The following is a 22769-nucleotide window of genomic DNA, read 5'->3' on the forward strand; positions in this document are numbered from 1 at the left end:
AACAAAGAAGCAAGCTTAGAATTCATTTCCATTGGCCATATCATGCCTTTTAGCTACTATATAATGATGAAGGTTAAGAACAACCAGCCAATTTTTTTTTTACTAATCCTGGTATCATAATATTGATAATATTGATAATATTGATAATAATAATTAAAAAGAAAAGAAAGATTATACAGGATAAAAAATAACAAAAAAGGACAATCACTAATATATTTTATACTATCTATATTTAAGATAGTATCATTTCTAAATATATAAATGAGTGTGCACATTTCTGTACACACTCAAACAGAAGATTTAGATACAGTCTGTCATATCCATTTTAAAAGAAAAAAAAAAGAAAAGGATGAAAGAAAAAGAACAGATATACATAATCAGCTATCTCTGGCCTAGCCTGAATCTTACAGACTAAACATAGCCAACTGACAAAACATGTTTGTAAATTCCAGTTCATGGAGCTAGAGCAGAAGTCTCGTGTGTTTTTCCGATTAGCCATGCCTCCACCATTTTGTGATTTAGAAACTTCTTCATCTGACCTTCAGAGAAAATGCAAAACGTAGCAGGATATTTTAAATGATATTGGGGATTCATTTGTTTTGCCAAATTTCTTGCCTTGGTAAATAGTCTTCTTTTATCAACAACTTCTTTGGTGTAATCCAGAAATAACATAACTCTATCTCGTTTTGATCCCCCCAAAAGATTTTCCCCCTGTCTTGCCAAGTGCAGAATATGATTTTTTGTGGAGATTCTTGCAAATTGAACTATAATTGTATAATCAGTCCCTTTAGCATTTGGCACATGGAATGTATGCTCAATGTCAAGTATATAATCAGATGACAAAGGAAGTATCTCATGCAGGAGCTTATCTACAAAAGTAAACAAATTTATATCGGTAGATAGATCTTTGATACCAATAATGCTCATGTTTGCTCTACGTGTGAAAGCCTCCAATTGTGAGATTCTTGCAGAAAAATTATTATGAAAAGCTTTCGAGATGGTCTCCTGCACTGCCATTTGATCTTGCAGCTCATTAACCTTCGCCTCTATTTTTTGGCCAGGAGTTGTTAATTAAATCCACAGCCCCTTGCAGGGTAGTGATGGAATTTTGGATTGTATCCAGTCTCTTAGCCCGTTCAGCAAATTGCAAAGACAAAGTTTTTATCAAAGCAAGTAACTCCTCTGTATTTTCATTGCTTCTCGAAGCCTTTGCCAAGGGAGGTGTGGGAGGGGTCGACAGCACTTTTCTCCTGCTTGATGTTGCCATCCTTCTTTTTAAACAAATCTTGTAGGTCCTTGAATATTGCTGGTATTCCTTAGTCCATAAACACTAAAAATTACATTGGAACACGTCAGCCCTGATTCCTCCTAATTAAATAGGAGTTTTCAAAACAACTTTGAGAGGTGATTAAGCTCTGGCAGATTTGCCTTGGAGGCCAGCCCCTCTGCTGCATCGCAGAAAGAGCTACCCTTCCAAGGCTTCATCCAGATGCTGCTCTTGCTTCCCCCTTTCATTCCAGGGGAAGATGAAAAGGTTTTTCAACCTTTTAAAAGCTGTTTGAGATAGCGTCCTGCAGAGACTCTGCAGAACGCCGCCAGGGTGACATTGGCTCCGACCGAAAGTCCACTTCCTTGCTTTTTTCCAAGCTAAAGAACCTCAAACCTTTACTCATAGGGGAGTTGCTCCAGCCTGTTGATAATTTTGGTTGCCCTTTTCTACACCTTTTCCAGCTCTACCACACCATTTTTGTGGTGTGGCATTCCAAGTATAGTTGCACCATAGATTTGTATAAGGGCAACAGGATATTGGCAGTTTTATTTTCAGTTCTTTATGTAATGATCCCCAGCATGAAATTTGCCTTTTTCACAGCCACTGTATGGGGTCAACGTTTTCATCGAGCCGTCCACTGTGACTCCAAGATCCCTTTCTTGTTCAGTCACTGCCAGCTCAGAACCTATTAGTATGTATGTGACACCATTTTGATGCCCATTCCCCCAGTTTGGATAAATCCTTTTGGAGCTTTTCACTGCTCCTTTTTATTTTAACCACCCAAAATAATTGGCGCCGTCAGTGAACTTGGCCACCTCACTGCTCACTTTTAACTCCTGATCATTTATGAACCAGTTAAAATATACAGGTGCCAATACAGATTCTTGGGAGATCCCATTGTTTATGTCCCTCTTTTGTGAGAACATAATAGGAACATTTATTGCTATTCTCTGCTTTCTATTCTTTAACCAGATACCATTCCATAAGCAGACCTTTTCGCGTATGCCATGACTGCTGAACTTGGTCAGGAGTCATTGAAGGACTTTGTCAAAAGCTTTTTGAAAGTCCAAGTAAAAAATGTGTAGCAGATCACCCCTACCCACATGCTTGTTGTCATGTGTATGAACTCTACAGGATTTGTGAGAATGATTAGTGATTACCTTTGCAAAAGTCATGGCGATTCTTTTTCAGCAAAACTTCACCTTTTATATGCGTGATAATTTTACCTTTAATAACACTTTCCACCAATTTACCTGAAAGAGACATTAAGCTAAATGGCCTGTAATTTTCCAGATTCCTCCTGGATCCCTTTTGTAAAATTGACATTAGATTTTCTGCTTTCTAGTCTTCTGGTACAGAGGGCAATCTTAGGGACATGTTACAGATTTTTGTTAGAAGATCAGCAATTTCACATTTGAATTCTTTAAGAACTCTCAGATGGATACCATCTGAATCTGGTGATTTGTTTGCTTTCAGTTTGTCAATACAGTCTAGAATTTCATCTCTTGTCACCACTATTTGCCTCAGTTCCTCAAACTCCTGTACTGAGAGTATCAGTTCAGGCTATATCTTCTTCAGTGATGACAGGTGCAAAAAATTTGTTTAGCTTCCTTATACTTCTTTAGTACTACTTTAATTCAATTTTCATCCAACAGCCCTGCCACCCTCCTAGCTGGTTTCTTGCTTCTGATGTTGTTGTTGTTTTTTTTAATTGGTTGATCTTAATATTTTTAACAAACATTAGCAAAACGTTTATGCTCCTCAAAATCCTTTTTTGCATCCCTTTTTGTCTCCTTGCATTTCCTTTGTGCAAGTTTGTGGGTTTTTTGTTCTCATTTGGGCAAGACTTCTAATTTCAGAATGATGCCTTCCTTCCTCTAATAGCTTTCTTGATACCACTCATTAAGCATGTTGGTGACCTCTTGGACTTCGTACTACTTTTCCTGGTATACATTCCAGCTGAGTTTCTATTATTGTGTTTTTGAGTAACTCCCAAGCATTCTGGAAAGATTTGACCCTCTTGCTTTTCTCTTTCAACTTCCTTTTTACCATCATTTTACAGGCCTTTTCTCTTTTGAAGTAAAATGTGACTGTGTTAGACTTCCTTGGCAATATCTCACTAAGATATAAATTAAATTTGATAGCACTGTGACCAGTGTTTCTATTTGGTTCAACAACTCTCATTTGTTGCATTAGGGCTTGGCAGCACTTAGGGTTAAGTCCAAGGTCACCTTCTCTCTGGCCAGTTGCATCACCAACTGTTATAAGGCGCAGCCTTTTGGGATATCTAGAAGTTTAACCTCTCTGTTCTTACCAGAACATGCATTTATCCAGTCTATGTGAGGGTAATTGACATCCTCCTTTGTATTCTTCCCTGATTTCATTCTGTCTCAAGATCACCCTGAACATTTTGGTCAGGGGGATGATATATTTTATTTTAAATATTGTTTCAGATTATTTATAGCTTGCCTTTCATAAAAATCCTAGGGCAGGTAGCAGCAGTATTAAAACAATAATAAAACAGCAATAAAATACAGTAAATATAATAAAATAATAAGCAGTGAGGTAGTTGCCACTGCAATCAACCACTTCTAATGCCCAAGTTAACAGATGGATCTTAGCCTGATGCTGAAATGTCAATAAACTTGGTGCCATGCATAACTCTTGAGGAAGGGCATTCCAGAGTTGGGGCACCACCACAGAGAAGGCCCTATCTTGGGTCACTGCCTGATGTACTTTCCCTAATGGTGGAGCAACAAGATGGGCTTCCCCTCCAGATCGAAGAATATAGTCAGGCTGATAGAGGGAGAGACATTCCTTCAGATACATGGGTTCCAGGTTATTTAAGACTTTATAGGTCAACACCAGTACCTTGAATTTGGCCCAGAAACAGATAAGGAACCAATGCAACTCAAGAAACATACTCATTTTTTTTATCTCTAGTTCAGAGCTGGGCGATATGCTGCCTGCAGGCCTCATGTAGTCTTCTGTCTAATTTTCTGCAGTAACTGGCATTTCCTCCCTCAGTTGGCAGAAGGGGGTGAGTCTACAGGCATCTCTTCCTGTTGCTCAGCTGTTGCTTCCTGATCAGCTGAATAATGTGGGGTATCATGGGGAAGGGGCAGTCTAACCCCCCCACACACACATGTAAAGCTTAGGAAAATGTTTCCTGTTCTCCCCCACAACACATGCACACACGTGCTTACACGCACACACTCACTCACTCACTCACTGTTCAGCTTCAGCATGGAAGAGCTGAGCAGTGGGGGAAAGGAAGTTGTGGTGCTTGTAAAGTAAGCCTTTATCTGAAGCCCCATTCCCTCTTCCTCACTGTTCCCCACTGATCAGCTGAGCAGTGAAATTCTGCAGACAGTCCCCTCCTTCCCTCTACACAGCTGTGGGAAAGGATGGATGGGGATGTGAGGGGTGTGTGTGAATCCATTCACACATATACCCACACCACACCCATCCAAACAGTGTGTGAGAGAGCAGATGGATGGGGGTAGTGTGTGCGTGTGTGTGTGTGTGTGTGAGAGAGAGAGAGAGAGAGAGAGATCATTGCCACACCACTAGAGATGTGAAGGCCTGGAAACAAACCGGAAAAATTCAGAAAAAAAAGTTTCTTCATGGTGTTTTCCGAGGACTGTTTTTGTTTTTTTTCTGAGATATTGAACAGCTTTGGATTATGACATATATATTTTTAGAATTTAGAACAAAATACTTATATATTGTTACCCAGCCTTTACTCCCCCGCAAATGATTTCTAAAAACGATGTAATAAGAGCAGTTTTATAGAAAGACTAGAGATGTAAAATGTCTTGAAATAATGAAACCATGGGGAAAAATGTTTTTTTATCCTCTCTGTAAGATTCGCAGCATAGTTATTTCTTTCATTCCATATTAAAATTATTGACCTAAAGGATAGACATTTATGCTCAGTTTCCCAAAATGTGAGTAGAGTCACCATTGTTCATTCATGACAGTTTTTTGTTCTGTAGAGTCCTGTGTTTCTAGGCTTGTTCTGGTTAGATGCTTACAGTCAATTAATGTCTTTCTAATCTAAAACCCACTTGTGGGAAAAAAACCTGTAGGTTATTCAGCTATAGTCACCAGATGCGACAAAAGAGCAAGTGGTTTATCCTACCTATGTTTCTTTTTTAAAATTAATTTTGAGAGTTGGGTCTATAGAACTTACTGTCACAGTTTTTGATAAAGTTCTCAATTAGACCTCACTACTAGGGAATGCTGCCTTAGCTATTGAACTTTTAAACTGCTGTCACTAGAATAAAACCTCTCTACCTAAAAGAAACTCAGTAGCCTGGTTCCTACAGCATAGACATGAGATTGGCACTATCACTAGAGACAACTTTTCAAAATGAACAAAAAATAAGATGTTCATTAAAGGAACTAATTTACAAAAGTGAATAAAATGTCACTCTTCAAATAATACTTTGAAATTGCTTAAAGGTTCTTAAATTAAATATGATTGCTTATCATTCCTAAGCGGAGTCTTTCCTGGCTAAATAAATTTCAGTAGCTTTTCCTTCAGATCAGATTCCCTAAGCTTTACCTCTCAAATAGGAACAGTTTTAGGAATTTTCCTAAACTTCCTTACAAATAGGAACAGATGTGGTACATTCTGTGTCCTGTACTCTGGGATGATTGAGAAGGGATCCTGGTGTTTCTCTCTGTGACAGCCTTTCAAGTACTTGAAGAGCGCTATCATATCTCCCCTCAGTCTTCTCTTCTCAAGGCTAAACATACCCAGTTCTTTCAGTCTGTTTCCCAGAGGGCTTTGTTTCCAGTCCTCTGATCATCTTCGTTGCCCTCTGAACCTTTTCTAGTTTGTCTGCATCCCTCTTAAAGTGTGGTACCCAGAACTGGATACAGTACTCCAGATGAGGCCTTACCAGTGCTGAGTAGAAGGAAACTAGTACTTCACGTGATTTGGAAGCTATACTTCTATTAATGCAATCCAAAATAGCATTTGCCTTTTTTGCAGCCACATCACATTGTTGCTTGTGATCTCCAACAATTCCAAGATCTTTCTCGCTTGTAGTATTGTTGAGCCAAGTATCCCCCATCTTGTAAGTGTGCATTTGGTTTCTTTTTCCTAGGTGCAGAACTTGGCATTTATCCCTATTCAATTTCATTCTGTTGTTTTCAGCCCAGCACTCCAGCCTATCAAGATCACTTTGAATTTTGTTTCTGTCTTCCAAAGTATTAGCTATCCCGCCCAATTTTGTATCATCTGCAAATTTGATCAGCATTCCCTGTACCTCCTCCTCCAAGTCATTAATAAAAATGTTGAAGAGTACTGGGCCCAGGACTGAGCCCTGAGGTACCCCACTCGTTACCTCTCCCCAGAGAAGATCCCATTGATAAGCACTCGTTTAGTCCAATTCTGTAGGCAGCTGTGGATCCCCCTGATAGTTGTTTCATCTAGCCCACTTTGAGCTCATTTGCTAATCAAGATCTCATGGGATACTTTGTCAAAAGCTTTGCTGAAGTCGAGATATATTATGTCCACAGCATTCCCACAGTCCACAAGGGAGGTTACTAATGAAAAAATGAGATCAGATTCGTCTGGCAGGATTTGTTCTTGACAGATCTATGTTGGCTCTTAGTAATCACTGCATGATTCCATTTAACTATTTCTGCAGGCTGGAGCAAGGCAACCCTGCAGTCCTCACATTTTGTATCTATTGTAGCTCTTTTAGGTTTCAGTGAACATGTCAGACTCTGATATTCATAGTTCTGTAGAGTTGCTAACCCTGTATATTCTTCAGAATCACCCATCCTCCTCTGCTAGTTAGGCAGGATAGATTTTCCTCAGCCCAGTACTGCATCTGAATGTGTAGCAGAAATGTGGGAAAGCATTATATTATTGTTGGTAGAGACTAGCATTCTCTACCAACAAATGTAGCTAAATAGAGGGTGTGTTTGGAAATACGATCTCGTGGTCTTCGTAATGTTCTGAAGACAGCAGGCCCATCCATGCATATTGGGACTTAGCTTTGGTTGGAGCTCCTTGCAGGTTGCTTAGAATGTATAGATTGTTGGGTGGCTCATCCTAAAATGGTGTTATAGAAGCCCACACAATTGCGAAAATAAATGCATTTAGACAGTGAGGGATTCTCCAGGAGAACATTCTCCTCCTGGTAATGCAAAACTATTTGACATCTTTGAAAACTTTGCTAACATTAGATTGTGTATATATGTTCTCCTCATCTTTCTATTTTCCTGCTCAAGGACAAAATAAGTAACAATAATGTTTTTTTTATTTATGAGTGGAGGCCCTGGGCGCAATGACAAAAAATAAGTAAAAACATATTTTTTTCTAACGGGTAGGGATTTGTGCCCAAATAAAGCAGAGACCTGGAACAAAACAAAGCCTGTCATTCTACCCTGAAATGTAATACACAAGTTAGCAATAAATAGCATTGTGTTTTCTTGCCTTACACATTTTCAGGAGTGTGGACTTGTGTGGATGAACAATGAATCCAAGGTATCACATGTTGGTGAGAAAGGAATGTAGCATATCAGTAGGAGAAAATAAAACATGGAAGATGGAAAAATTAAATGGAAACCTTCTATGATGATCAGACAGTTTGACCTGACTGCCTCTGCTTTTCCACCATTATTTTTTGCTTTAATTTGGAAAGCCATGTCCTTAGTAAATACAATTGCTTGGTTCTCTTACATCATTTTCTGTCTTCCATGTTATCATAAAGCATTTTTCCACAAAAATTGTCATTCACACCCACCCTTTCTCGCCTTTTATGTTTTTTTGTGCTTCCACAATTTTGGTGACTGCTTCTGCATGCCATTTATTCTCATTGCTCCTTCCTTTTGCCCGGTCGTTTTATTATTCTGTAGTATCTCAAGGCATAGGTGACAATGCTGTCTGTAAATGGAAGGAAAGGGGGAAATCATTCCAGAGAATAGGGGTGGATGCACAATTCAGTAGTAAACACATTTGTGTCCTTGTTGGATATCCGCCATCAAGGAATCTGAACATTGGCACTGGAAGCCTTGACAGAGCTGGGGCCAGTATAAAGTAAATTAATTTATAATCATAACTCAAATGGGACCAGCAGACCAGCATTCCAAACTCCAGTCAGTATTCAAGAGAAATATTCAAGGCAGTATTTTGTGGGAGTAATAACACATGAATGCAGAAGATAGTACCAGAATTACTGGGAGGCTAAGGCAGGAGCCAGTAGCAAGGCAGGGTAGACAAGACACCAGTATAAGGAAGAGTCAGTGGAAGAGGCGTATTTTAAGCATGTTGCACAGGTTAGTCCTTGTAGGGCTGCCTTGCAGGGATAGGGGAAATGCCCCAAAGAGTGCTTTCTTATTGCTTGTTCTGCTGAAGCTATACTCTGGAGAGGACACCAGATGGTCTTGGGAGAACCAGATCATTGTGCCTGAAAGTGGCCTTTCCAGCAGCATATGGCAATATTAAGGCACAAGACTATTGGAAGCTGACCAAAGGTATTGTGGGGTCTAAATTCTAGGGTCCTTCCTGTATTTCTAGGCAATTGTTCTGTTCCTGTCAGCATGGGAGCGGTCCAGCATGGAGCACATGAACAGAGATGTTGTTTCATCAACGGCTAGGCTCCAGCTGAGCAGCTTTATAGCTGGTGTTGCTGCCCCAGCCCTTCCTGGCTTGTCATTAGGGCCCTGATCCAAAGCATGATTCCTCCTAGCAAGTAGGGCTCAGCTGGAGGTGCTGCCAGATGAGCAATGTGCCTCTGATTCTATGCCTCTGTCCAGACATGTTGCTGCCTCTGCTTTTGGGGTACTGGGGGTGATCCTGGTGGGTTGGAGTGGAAGAATGGGACTGTTCAGGACAATGGGACCATTCAGGACAATTTGATTCTTCCAACACTGTGGCCTCCTTGAATGGGGCATCATCCTGGGTGGTGGTCTCTGGAGAGCTAATGGCATCCTCTGACTTCCCTTGACCACCACAAACAGTAGGGCCAGTGATAGGATCCTCCTCCTTTGAGGTCTCATCCAGTTCTGGGATGGTTCTGTCAGGAAGGTAGTGGGACACAACAGTGATGAGCTGTCCGGACTTGGAAGGATCTTGGCAACATAAGTGCTTCACACTACTTATCTCGGATATGTATTTTCCTTGGCTGGGAGCAGTAGTGAGTTCCCCAAGTAAACTGTCATTTTTTTTCTTTGAAAGCATGAATATATGAAGCTGCCTTATATTAAATTATGCAATGTCCCCATGTAGCCCTGTCCAATCTAAATATAAGGCAGAGGTAGGGACAGAGCTCCCAAACATAAGCCTGCTCTTTTGAACCCGCAGTTTTTTGCTCCAACACCTATTTTGCAAAAGACAAACTGATGAGGCTCAGATACAAATAACGTAGACAAGGAACTAAGTACAAGCCAGAGGTGGGGGCTGAGCCATATGCCAAATCACACATTTTCCCTCTCAAAGTGTACAACAAAATGCCCATTTCACAGAAGGCGAACTAGTGATGTGTGCGTGTGTGCACACACACACACAGAGGCAAAACACCCACCTACATTGACATAAAAAACAGAGAAACCCAGCCTAAGCAAAACACAACTTTGATGTGATACCACATCAAACAAACAAATCAGCTAACACACGTACACAAAGGCAAAAGACACCGAGAACATAGGTAAAGCACCCCCCTCGTTCCCCCCTCTAGCTCCCCCCAGACACTCCCTACCACCCCAGCTTACCTTTTTCTTTTTTATGGACATGCTGGGCTGCAGTCTCCCCAAAATCTTTTTTTCTAAGAATGCCTCTGAAGCCCAGAGACGTGCTTCGAAATAAAGATGGTGGTGGAGTCTGGCACTTAGCTTTGTAGCAAAACAGCCTCTCAGTTCATAAATAAAATAAAAATCAAGGGGCAGGAGGGCACCAAGGGAGTGATCCACAGGCACGTTGGTGGCCACAGACACCATTTTAGAGACCCCAATTCTACACTGACTTAGAGTGGCTCTCCAAGGTCTCATGCAGAGATCTTTTCCAGGCCTGCTAACCTGGGATTCTTTTCACAGGAGATGCCAGAGATTGAACCCAGGACCATCTGTGTGCAAAGCACGTGCTCTACCACTGAACTATGGCCCCTTCCCACTATACTTGGCAGGGCTCAAAACAATTTTATACTTTTAGGGAAAGCTAGCCATACCATTTCAATGTGAGAGCAGGGACTCTTAAAATGTCTTGTGTTGCTAATACTGTACTGTTAGGGCTATAAGTGTTGATTGTCTTCTGTCAAATAAATAAATAAATAAATAAATCCATCCATCCATCCTTTAGTTTCTTCCAAGCTAAGGTTAAAGTAGTAATGTGCCAATTTTTCAAATGACTGTGAAGCTCAGCAAGTTAGAGATTATCCTTTAATGTGAAATTCCTACATTTTCTGAGCATTTAATCAAATGATGTCAGTGCAATTCTCTTGTGTATTATTGTAGTAATAGAAATGAATATCAAGAAGTTAGTGAGGCGTGACTTTCCCTTCCTGTAGCAATGCTCGCTATTCTTAGCAAATTTGTGTTCCAAAAGATTACTTAAATAGTTTGTAAGATTACCCAGTAACATGTGTCAGACCAATTCATCTACAATTTCCTCATGAGCCAATGATTCCCCCCCCCCCCCAATAAAATGAAACTGCCCTTAGAATTACTTTTCGGACTTTAGGACTTCGTTTTATTGTTTGAAACATGATTTTAAGATTCTTGAGTTGGTTCATGTATGTTTCGGTAGGGTAGGCTTCTTTTTTGTTCTGTGAGCAGTTTCTTAATCATCAGCTTGTAAAGCTGTAAACTTAAACTTAAAAAATCAAATACACTTATTTATTAAGCCTTCATTGAAATCTTTAACATACCGTCATCAGCATCTATATACTTTTTTAATGGTCTCATTCAGTTATTCCACTTACGGAGTATAGATTGTTATCAGGTGTTCTGATAACCTCAGGTTCATAAAACTATTAGGCAGCCCCAGTACTGGAAAACTGTGGGTTGCATAAAAATATGGTTACACTTATGAATTTGATATATTTCTGCGACCTTGCAGAGGTCTGGTTTCCCCATTCCCTTCCCCATACTGATTTTCACTTTTAGGACATTGCCCCTAAGTGGTGGTCCAGCACAGGAGTAGGGTCATTACACTCTTAAATATCATTACCCTTTCCATACTAGCATCTGAGAGGCGTTTATAATGTTCTTCTTAAATATATTTTCTAGTAGTGTGGATGTTAGTACAAGTGATGCGAAGTGTATCTTTTAGTCTCCAGTTCGTGAATGTTTAAATTCAGTATAGATGGCAGGAGAGAAACCAAATGTGTGTTCTGGCCATTGTGACTCTTTCATGTGTTATACAGTGCAGAAAATTCAAATACTGAATGAATAGGCTTTTGGCATGTACACACAGCCCCTTCACTCTTCCCTTTGTGGCAAGAACAAACAAATCAGGTGTCAAGGTTCCCCTTATGACCTGAACTCCCTGGGCAACTCCTTAAGGATCTCTTGCCTCCTTAAGAGTTCCATCTTCCTTCTTTTGAACTTCCCCTTCCCAGTAATGTGGGGTTTAGGCTGTAGATGTGGGGTGACTGACACTCTAAACACAAGATTTAACCACACAGTTTACTAGTAGATTTAAAGTAAACAACTATTGTATTTACACAATAGAGCTAAGTGATACAAAAAGCATTAAAAGAAAATAAAAGTTGCAAAATGCAAGTTCCTTTACCCTAGCTGTCCTTAGACTTTTTTAGACTGCTTCTTCCTGCTTACTCTTCAGACTCTGCTCTCACTTTAGGCCCTGACTGTCTCTGCTCTTGCTGTTGCTCTGCTTTATATACCCTCCTCCTGCAAAACCAAAAGCACTGCTTTGGACCTGAAGAAATGAAATTTAAGTGGAGAAATGAAATTGACACTTAACCAGAGAAATGAAACTACTCCTCTTGGGGTTACCCCCTCCCAACAGAAAACTCCAGGCCTCTAAGCCCATTTCCCCCTTTGCCTCTGTAGGCTTCAAACCTTCACATCAGGAAACCTCTAATTAACCATAGTTTCCCATTTTATTCAAACTGGGAAGCAATGATTACTAGCGTCAAAACAGGTCAAGATATTAAACCATGGTGGTTTAATCTCCTGGCTTGTTTGGAAACTGGTAGCCATAGTATCCCAGTTCAGGTAAAACAGAAAACTATGGTTAATTAGAGCCTTCCTGATTTGCTCACATATACAGGGTGGCTCAAAAGTAGGTATACAGTTGTTTAGAATGTTGATGGGAGGGGGAGAGAATTTTCAGTCTTCCAGTACTGCTTTAGAATCCACTGTCTTTGTTCTTGACTCAAGTTCGTTGTCGTCATTCACAATATCAGTAAAAAAAATAACTAAACAACTGTATACCTACTTAAGGGCCTCACTCCCCTCACTCTCTACACTTAACTGATTTAACTGTCACTCCCTGTCACTCCCTCTTCCCAACTGTCATTCTGACTCCACACACACATCTTCTACTCACACATTCTCTCCCCCTCCCATCAACATTCTAAACAACTGTATACCTACTTTTGGGCCACTCTGTACATGCCTTGTTTATATCTTATTAAGCCAAGATGTATTGCCTGAACACAACCTATATGTAGGCTTGTGGAAATGCCTTGTGTATATATGGTCTAAGTAGTGGGGGAAGTGGTGAGAATCCACATTTATACCATGATTTTGAACTGATTTCTTAAAAACCCTCTAACTTTAATAAAAAAAAAAGAAAAAAGAAAAAGGAGGAAAAAGGAGGCTCTACTTTTTCAGCAAGTGTAAGTTGGATATCATAATTCTGAAATATGTTTGACCATCTGGACTTCATGTTTGAGACATCTCCTGTCCTGGAAGATTACCAACCCTGCACTCCCAGTACATTTATCTATTCATCACTTTTGTTGCAAAGTATGACTCCTAACATTTCTCCCTTAAATTCACTTTTAATGAAAGAAATATAAAATTCTCCCTAGAATGTACTTCAATTTATCTAGACTTTTCATGTAGATTATTTCGTGTTAGATGATGATGATGGTGGTGGTGGTGGTGGTTTTTCAGGTAGATATGCACTTGTTTGAGTCAAATAATAATATCATATGGCTCATTCAACTATTCTGTATTAGTCTCTGGGAAATACTTACACGGATAAAGTGTGCTGTGTGGCCTAGATACTGCTGCACCATAAAATCTAATCTAAACATAAAATTGTTTATTTACTCAGTATGTTGGCTTCATGTTGAATGTAAGGGGATTGAGCTCATGTTAACATTTCATATAAATGGTACTGAATTCAAGACATGATGAAAACCAGCATGACAGAGGATAATTCCCAACCAGGATACTGTAAAACATTTAACACAATGTTATGCAAGTGGCATAGGTGTTAGCAGAGAATCCTGCAGAATGTTTACATACTGTAGGTGAAGGTGGTATCTTTACCCCTGTGTTCTTATGGGAGGAACCATTTATGTACAATAGTGCCAATGCGCAGCCCCAATACAAACTCACTGCCTGAAGCGGGGGAGAACATGCACTGCTGAATTGCTCTTCCTCTCCATAAGCCCCCCTCTTTACTTTTGCTGCTGTGTTGGCTCTATGGAGAGTTGCGCGGCTGGAAGAAATAGTTGCAGGGCTCCTGCAAGAGCCCCGCAGCTGCTTCTTCTGGCTGCTTGGCTCTCCATACAGCTGATGGGGTGGTGGCAGCAAAAGTAAGGAGGGGGCATGATGAAGGAAACAGAAGGCAGGTGGCTGCTCCAAAGAGCTCTTGGGGCCGCTGTTTTGCAGCAAATACCATGGCAGGAGATCAGCTGGTGGGGCTCTCCAGAGCACCTGCTGGAGGTGGCAGGGAAGTTGTAGTGGAGTGGGGGGAAGCAGAGCAATTTGCTGCTTCTTCCACTCTGCCACCTGATGCGGCCTCTTCAGCCTGCTTCATGGGAGGGCTGTCCCTTCCCATGTGAAAAGACCATGAGAAGAAACATAGACTTCAAGTATTTACTGTGATCTAGACCCCCCTTAGTTTTTTACATGGGGTTTGTTTTACACCAAGGGTGAGCAACTTGTGGCCCTCCAGATGTTTGATCTACAAATGGGAGTAAGTGATGGACATTATTGGCCAAAACATTTGGAGGGCCACAAGTTGCCCGCCCTTGTTTTAAACAAAGACCTGAATTGTCGCTGAAACTCATTCAAATTTTCTCTGCAAGTTTTTGATTAATCGTTTGTATAGTATCAGACATTCTGTGCTACAAACTTACGTGCTTTCCTTTCCCACCTAGCTTTGTGAAGAAAAGTAGGAATCTTTCTTAAGGCATATCTATAACACATATTTAAACTTGATTATCATTCTCTTTCCTTGTGGAACTCTAAGAATTGTAGTTTTGTGATGGGGATTGGGACTAGGGATTCCTCACAAGGCGATCTTGGCAGCTGTGGATAATTACAATTCCTTGAATTTGTAGAGAGAAGCCATAACAGAAAAATCTAGTATAAGATTAATAAGCTTGTGGTATAGATATACCATTAAATATAAACAGCACAGCAGCCTCATAAAACTCTACTGTTCTCAGAGTTTCTTAGTTCCAAGCCGAACTAAGTTTAATTATGTAGTAGAAATGTATCCTGAGTTAATGACAACTGAGCCATAAGCCATTTATTTGTACACTCTCATGGCTTACAATAGTATTTCAGTATGTTTCTGTCATTGTGATTATATATCTTCTGCTACTTTGTCACCCTATCATGTTAGCCTATTTTCTAGGAAACAAACATTAGCACTTGGTTAGGTTGTTAATGGTAACTTTTGGACAGCACAGTTTATTTTGAACACATTGCTTTTCTCTCTTTAGTTTTAACTACCATCTTCTAATTTTCAAACTAGGAAATGCTACATCACCACAGGCTCAGCGGCCTTCCTTTATGGACTACTTTGATAAACAAGATTCCAAGAATAAAAGCCATGAAAACTGCAACCAAAATATGCATGAATCCTACCACATATCGAAGAATGTTTTTCCTGATAACTGGAAGGTTCCCCAAGATGGCGACTTTGATTTTGTAAGTAATTCTGTATAGTTCATTTTCATAATATCTTTGCATGGTATTTGCATACTTTGGGTATAGTATTTCTAAATGGGACTAGCATAAAAGTATGCAATACACAGGATTCCTAGGAGTGCATCCAACTCCTCAAAATATAGCCATATATTCAGATGACATAATCCCAGCATGCAGTATTTTGCTTTGTTGTTTTGCTAGAAATAGAGTTTTCTCAAGTTTATTGCTAAATCCAGCTATATATATACTGCAATCCAATGGCCCCTTCCCCCCATCCCCTTCTCTGCTATTGTGGACTTGTCTGAGCATTGTGCATAGCACTCAAATTAATATAAGCATACTGTAGCAACATAGCCATGCATGCATTGGAATATTACATCATGTAATAGGAGATTGAGCCTGGCTAAATAGAAGTAGCCTAGTCTCTCATTGGTGTCCTGTCTTTGAATGAGTCCCTCTTCTATGTGTGAGAGAATCTGATGCTTTTAAACCCCTGCCACAAGTCTCTTAAACATGATCCATATTCAGATGGTCCCTGCTGTGTGTGTCTGTGGATGGGAGCTTTGTTACTAGACCATTCTTTTCTGCATTGGGGGAGAGGCTTTTCCTATACAACAGTAGGGTTTTCCAATATGGATTAGGAAAGAGTCTGTGAACTGGCATGAGCTATTGAAAGTTCCTGGGAAACATTGGGTTATATCCATTTTTTCCCCTGCACTGATGGAAAGTCATTTGATCCAGCAGAGGCTTTTGTGAACAGAAGAGGCTGGGAGGAAGGTGATTTTCATGTATTCCCCCTTTGCACTACAGCCCCTTGTACACCCCCCACCCCCGGCCATTAGTTCCACAGGGTTGAGGGAACCTTTGGAACAATGTGAGAAATAGTGCAGGGTCTTCAGAAGAAAGGAGAAATTTGCAAAAATAATCTCCCCTTCCCAGAAGTCTCCACTGGGTCAAACTGCCTTCTGTCAGCAGAGGAACACAATTCATTACAACCAAGTAATCCCAGAGTATTAGAAAGTGTTTCCTAATCAGATAGAAGCACCTGGTATGTCCTAACATGCTTCTCTTAGGTTTTTCCATAAGGTATTTTTTCCACCTTCCTATGATCCACCTATTTCTTTAATTCTTTCTACCATTGAAATGAGGGATGCATCAGACTCTTTGTTATCTACAATTAGGATATTTGTCAACATCTTATGGCATCATAACTGCCAATAACTTGGAAGGGCTGTGGGCTGGCAGACAGACGTTAGCTAACTTTTAGCTAATTTTATTGATTAATTTATTAGTATTCACAAGTGTAACTGTATGAAAGTATACATTCAAGCTACTTATGGTTAGGTTGAGTTGTCAGTTTATGAAGTATAATGATTAATCATACCTTAATTTCTGAGATAGTGACTCTCATGCATGAATGTACAACAGACTTCGTTAATTATTTTCACTACTGCACTCTGTGGTTCTTCCTATGAAGCATCAGATTATGACCATTCTTCTATACAGTATAGTCTGAAGAAAGTGCTATATCTTTTCTTCCAAAGTATTTGAATCCAGGTTCATTTCTCAGATTAAAATGCTTTGGAAAAATGTTATGCATACCATTGGCTAAAGGTCTGTCACTTGTTGAAGAATAAATTCACTCATGGAGCATGTGTTTCATACTTCTGTAAAGTAGACATTAATTTTTTAGATTGCTGATGTACAGTTTCTAAATAATTCATAAAAATATGAATAATGGATAGCTTTCAGTGGTGAAGAACTCTGCTCTATCTCTTTTGTTGGAATTTGACTTAATGGGACCCAGTGAAGGATGTTAATAGTGAATGCAATCAGGAATGACTAATTTTCTATCTTCTTAAAGAATGGGCTTGCAGTTAAAATTCCAAATCATAAAAATGAACCAACATTCAGTCTGATTCTAAGATAATGTAGCTGTTCTTGGCAAGATATAATAATTCATGTCAGTCTAATACGGAAGTTGTTATACCAGTTCCTTCAAACAGCAAAAGGTTGAGTTTCAGACAATTCCCCCAGGATCACTTTAAGTGCAAATATGAGGGTGGGTCAAGAAAAAGAACCATAGTGTTGGTCCATTAGGATAATACCCAGACTAAAAGAAAACAAAAATGCAAGTATTTGAATGTTCTTTTGCCTGCCTTTTAGGACTGTAGTTGGCTGATGTCTCCCTTTCTGCTTATTGCTGTAAAATAATAAAGGAATTCCCAGTAATGCATACTCCAGCTGCTGAAAAAGAGCAGTTACCAGTATAATAGCCTAGGGCGTCTTCATTACAGGTGAGAATTAGATTGTCTATATATTCTGAAATGAACTCTGGTCTGCACTTCTGGGTGTTGTTTGTTTACATGAGCAAGCACTGAATGAAGAAGTTATTCTAGAGTGTTTGACCTACAGACTGCACCTATGTGTTACTTCAGAACATAAGAGCCTTGTGGGATCAGACCAAAGATCCATCTAGTCCCAGACGCCTCTGGGAAGCCCGTAAGCAGGGTATGAAGGCAATAATCTTCTGCTTTTGCTCCCAAGTGACTGATATTCAGCGGACTGGAGATATCATATAATCATCATGATTAATAGCCACTGATAGTATTATCGTCGACACATTTGACTAATCCCATTTTAAAGCCACCTGAGCTAGTGGCTTAGGTGTAGATTATCACATCTTGTGGAAGTGGGTTCCATAAATTAATCATATGTTATGTCAAGAAGTACTTCCTTTTGTTTGTCCTTAATCTCCTACTATCCATCTTCATTGGGTGACCCTGGGTTCTTGTAGTATGAGAGAGGGAGAAAAACATCTTTTTTCCACGCCATCCAGAATTTTATAGACCTCGATCACAGCGGTCCCCAACCTTTTGGGACCTGTGGGCACATTTGGGAATTTGAGAAACAGCTGTGGCACTGCCACAAAATGCCTCCTATGGAAAATGTGGCTAGTCACATAATAGCTGCCATAGGGGCCTGGCTAGTGAAAAGAGCTGGTGAGGGAAGAAATAGCAAGGCTAGAGGCTGGAAGGGAGGAGAAAATAGCAAGGCAAAGAGGTAGAGAGTGGAGCTAGAGGCTAGAAGGGAGGAGAAACGGTAGGTAAAGGGGTGTGGAGAGAGAAATAGGCAAGATAGAGGTGGGAGCAAAAGTGGGGCCAGGAAACCACTCTTTCCTTCTATCCCTACCCGCTGAACAGCAGCAGGTTCAGGAATAAGAAGGAGAACCTGGTATCCTAACATTTCCCATTTTATATTAAAAATACATTTTTGAAGGGGGCCGGGAATAGAGGGCTTTACAGGCACCATTGGCAGTCCCCGCGGGTGCCATGTCAGCTGTGAGCACCACGTTGGGAACCTCTGCTCTATCATGTCCCTATTTACTTACATTTTTTATAAAGTAAAAAGCCCAAAGGATTTAGCCTTTTCTCCTAAAGAAGGGGTTCCAGTCCCCTAATAACTTTGGTTGCCCTTTTCTGCACCCTTTCCAGCTCTACATTATCCTTCTTGCGAAGGGTTTGATCAGAATTGTACACAGTATTTGAAGTGTGGGCACGCCATAGATTTGTATAATGTGATTCTTTTGTAAAAGCTAAAATATTGCTGATAGCTAGATCCAGCTCCTAGCTCTCCTTCCCACATAGCCAATCACTGAGTTTTTAGCTTTTAAAAAAGGCTTGTCAGTGGTCAGCCTGAGCTCCTGGATTGGAAAGGGCAACCATACACTCAGTACAGTTGAGATAATGAACATACAGATAATGTTCCCCATCCAGGTAGCAATGTGTACTTGTAGGGCAGCTAACTGGATTAGGGTGGGAGTTCACACTTCAGTTCCCTGAGCTACAGTTTAGTATATACATTGTATTCTTTCTTTTTTTGACTTTGGGCTTTCATATATCACCCAGAAGTCTCATTGTGTCCTGAGAAGCAGCGTTAATACAATTATTATTTTCATTATTGCTTTAGCAGCAGGATCTGAATGTAAGTTTGAGAGAGAGAGAGAGAGAGAGAGAGAGAGAGAGAGAGAGAACTTTCCTTAATGGCTAATAACACAGGCATTTGTACTAGGAATTGGTTTAATTTAGAAAAATAACTGTTAAAGCCTCATCAGTGCTGATTGAATCAGTTAGCTTAATGGCATCTATGCATTAAGTGAAGTGATTCTTTTTTCTGGATAGGATAACCGAGAAAAATAGAAAAGGCAAATGTATTTTACATCAGTGCCAATGGAAAATTTGTGCCTTTGCTAACTTTCAAATACGTCTGGTATCCAGATTGTTTAGCATTAAACACAGAACATGTAGATCATGTGTCGCCATTACACTGTTGTTTAAAGTACATTTTTGGTGCCTTGGACATTTTCTTTAAAGCCATCTGTTAGAATCTACAGCAACAAATAAGTTAAAGTTTAATAATTCCTTAAAATGATGACTTTGCAGATAGCAAGTGTTTAATTAGCATTACAAAATATAAATATGAGAATTGATTTGGTTTGTTTGATCTGTCTGCTGTTTTCCTGAGTTCAGACATAATAGGAAACTCCTGCTCAGTTTAAAAGCAGAACCTAAAGCTTCCAATCTCATCATGGTTGCACCAGAAGAAAAAAGAATGGGAAGCTTGCAAACCCAAGGCTTTGCACATAATGCTAAACCATAGTTTAGTGTTGCATCGAAAACAACATTGTGCAAAAAGCTAAACACTCAAAAAGTGAAGCAGCAGACGAGAATTTTTTCAAAAGACTAGTTGGCAGAGGACTATGCCCTTGCTGGTAATTGCAGGACACCTATGTAACTTCCCCTCCCCACATCCCCCCTCACGGTGAAAACCATGGTCTGGAGGCCCTGAAATGTGCTCAGCCTCTTGCTGTAAGGATTGGGAAGGGATCCCTTGAGCAAGGATTTGTGGGTGGAATGGGGCATGAAAATGTTTAGCTTGGGACTGTACAATAGGGTATTGGTATGGCATTTGGGCACAGTAATCTATTGGTGTGGTAGGATATTGCTGTACATGTTGGTGTTCTATTACTGGTGGAGTGGGTGGTAGCACCGGGTGCCTCTGGATGTGGTGAGGGGGTTGTACTCTGACTGAGCAGCCAGGCATAATCATTCATTCTTTTATTTCTCAGACTCACTGCTCACTAAGCATGAGCAAGTGGTGCTTCCAGTCTGGCATCCCCGTGGCTACACTCTTCAATGAGCAGCTCGGCCATGACCTCCCTCATGTTCCTCCTCTCCAGGGATGGTTTCCTTCTATGGTCCCTTTGCTATGAATTTAAATAAGAACTGTGTATTAGTACATGGACATAGACTAAGATAGGAAAGGCAGTCTCCCCTGACCTAAGCTAATTTCAGAAAACTTGGCTTGAAAGGAAGTATGGGAAAAAGATTTAGGGACTAATATGAAACAAATGTATTGGGATGCGATATGGAGTACATGACCAATGAAATCAATTTCAGCAAAAACTAGGGGAACTACCCTGAAAGTAGTACATAGATGGTGTATGATGCCTCTCAAACTAAACTATATTTATCATTCTACTGCTCAAAATTGTTGGAGGGGATGTGGGAAGGAAGGAACCTATTCCCATATGTGCTGACAGTGCCCAGTGGTGAATCAATTTTGGTTGCAGGCTTTCAAAAGGGCTGAAAACATAACAAAACAGGTCTCACTCACATTGGATCTTTGGCAGCCTACAAGGGAATAAACAGTTCCTTCACAACAAATTACTATAATTTATGTGGGTAGCAGCTACATTGGAAATTGTGGCAGCATGGAATCGAGACCTCTCCCTTTGACCTAATAGACTATAGAAGCTTGAATTGATGGAGAAGTTAACCAAGCAAATAAAGAGCACAAGATTCTGTCAAAGTGAAAATAACTTTTACAACTTATGGCATCACTTTATTGAGTTTACAAATATGAATAAAAATGTAGCTTGTCCACTAGGAACTCCTGATACCTTATGGAAAGACTTGCTAAACTAATGAACTGCTCCTTTGCTGGTTCTAAAGATGATAGATATCAGCACTCCTCAAATTAATTTTGTAGTACTTTTGATTGTTTTTGGATAAATTATGAATGTTTGTTACATCAATTAAATAACAATTAAATTACAAAAAAGAAAGAAAACTTACCTTGAGAGTGCTCAGAATGAGATCTTTGTTGTACACCTTGGAGAAATCCATAGAAAGTTGATCCACTCTGCTTGTCGAAGACACAACCCATGTCTCCAATAATAAGTGGGGGTTCATTTCTGCCATTTTTTAATTCTTCCAGTTGTGGTATTAATGTGGGGTCAAGGGGCACCTCCTCCTATTTGGGAGGTTCCGTGGATTCCATGATGCACTTCAGGAGGGAATTTCAACAACCCACACCATGGGTTACCATTACATGTGAATCAGGCCAACAACAAGCCAGATTTCAACAAACCATACTATGGCCAGTAGTCTTGTGAAGGCTGGTGGCCAGCCAACATCTCCTACACCCATTTAGTTGTGTAACAGCTTTATAATTTATGAATATTTTGAGGACTATATGAATAAAGAAAATGGTGAGAATAATGAGATAGAACATCATAGTTATATTTGTCCTTGTTGCCTCAGTAACTAATTGTTCATATTAATACAACCCATGTGCATAGCTCAGTAGCCTTCTAGGTTCAGAAGCAGCTTCGACATGTTTGTAACAAGACAAAAGATATGAAGAGGGTTTTTTTCTACAGTTCAGATTAAGCAGGTTTTGGGATACAAGTTGCTAACTATCTAGCATGAGCCTAGTTCTGAAACTGGATAGTTTCCATTTTACATGAACTTGTGTTATTCTATCCAATTCTGTACTCTGTTGATGTTCCCTAGCTAATTTTGTTATTTAAGTTGCTGCTTTTTTGTGGCTGCTGCATTTTGTATTCTTTTGACGTTTAACAATATTTTTCCAAATCATCTTTTGAAAATGTTTCCTGAACACACACTCTTACAGGCATAATATCTATATGTAAATTGTTATATCAAGATAGTACCAGTAGTTTTAGTGGTTGTAGTTATATAGTTCTGATACTGTTAAAGGCTTAAATTAGTATCTTCACTTCAACCATAAACATGCATTGGAAGGTTGGGAACCAGACTTTACCAGTCTTAATGCAGCTTTGAAAATACATTTTTCAAGATTTGGCTGTCCTTCCCTCATTTTGGCTTCCAGAAGCCAGGAGCCCCCAAATGGAAGAGAAGAGGTGTAACTATTATGATTCTATCTGCTGTCATTCCAGATCTTTATGGTATGTGGGTGTGTGGCAAATCGCATTTCTGTGTTGCTGTATTCTGAAAAATACAACAGAGTGTACTGAAATGGCCACTCCCAATCCACCACCTTATTCATAGACACCTTACTTTGGTGCCATTTAGGG

The 22769-nt window shown here is 40.0% G+C and overlaps 1 protein-coding gene across 10 annotated transcripts in view; it reads left to right on the forward strand.

The window, feature by feature from the left end:
- The window catches only part of STK3 (serine/threonine kinase 3), a 186009-nt gene that overhangs the window by 90797 nt on the left and 72443 nt on the right, over positions 1–22769 (forward strand). For 8 of the 10 annotated variants that reach the window (XM_084849044.1, XM_084849046.1, XM_084849047.1 and 5 more), the window contains one exon: positions 15192–15367. In XM_084849044.1, coding sequence (XP_084705170.1) covers positions 15192–15367 — 176 coding nt within the window. Of the gene's footprint in view, positions 1–15191; positions 15368–17533; positions 17677–20495; positions 20727–22769 lie in introns of those variants that run through there. The other 2 variants (XM_084849045.1, XM_084849049.1) reach the window with 2 other exon arrangements.

Source organism: Heloderma suspectum, chromosome 4 (genome assembly GCF_057233095.1).
Source record: "Heloderma suspectum isolate Gila_16-S chromosome 4, 16-S_ref, whole genome shotgun sequence".
Taxonomy (NCBI): Eukaryota; Metazoa; Chordata; class Lepidosauria; order Squamata; family Helodermatidae; genus Heloderma; species Heloderma suspectum.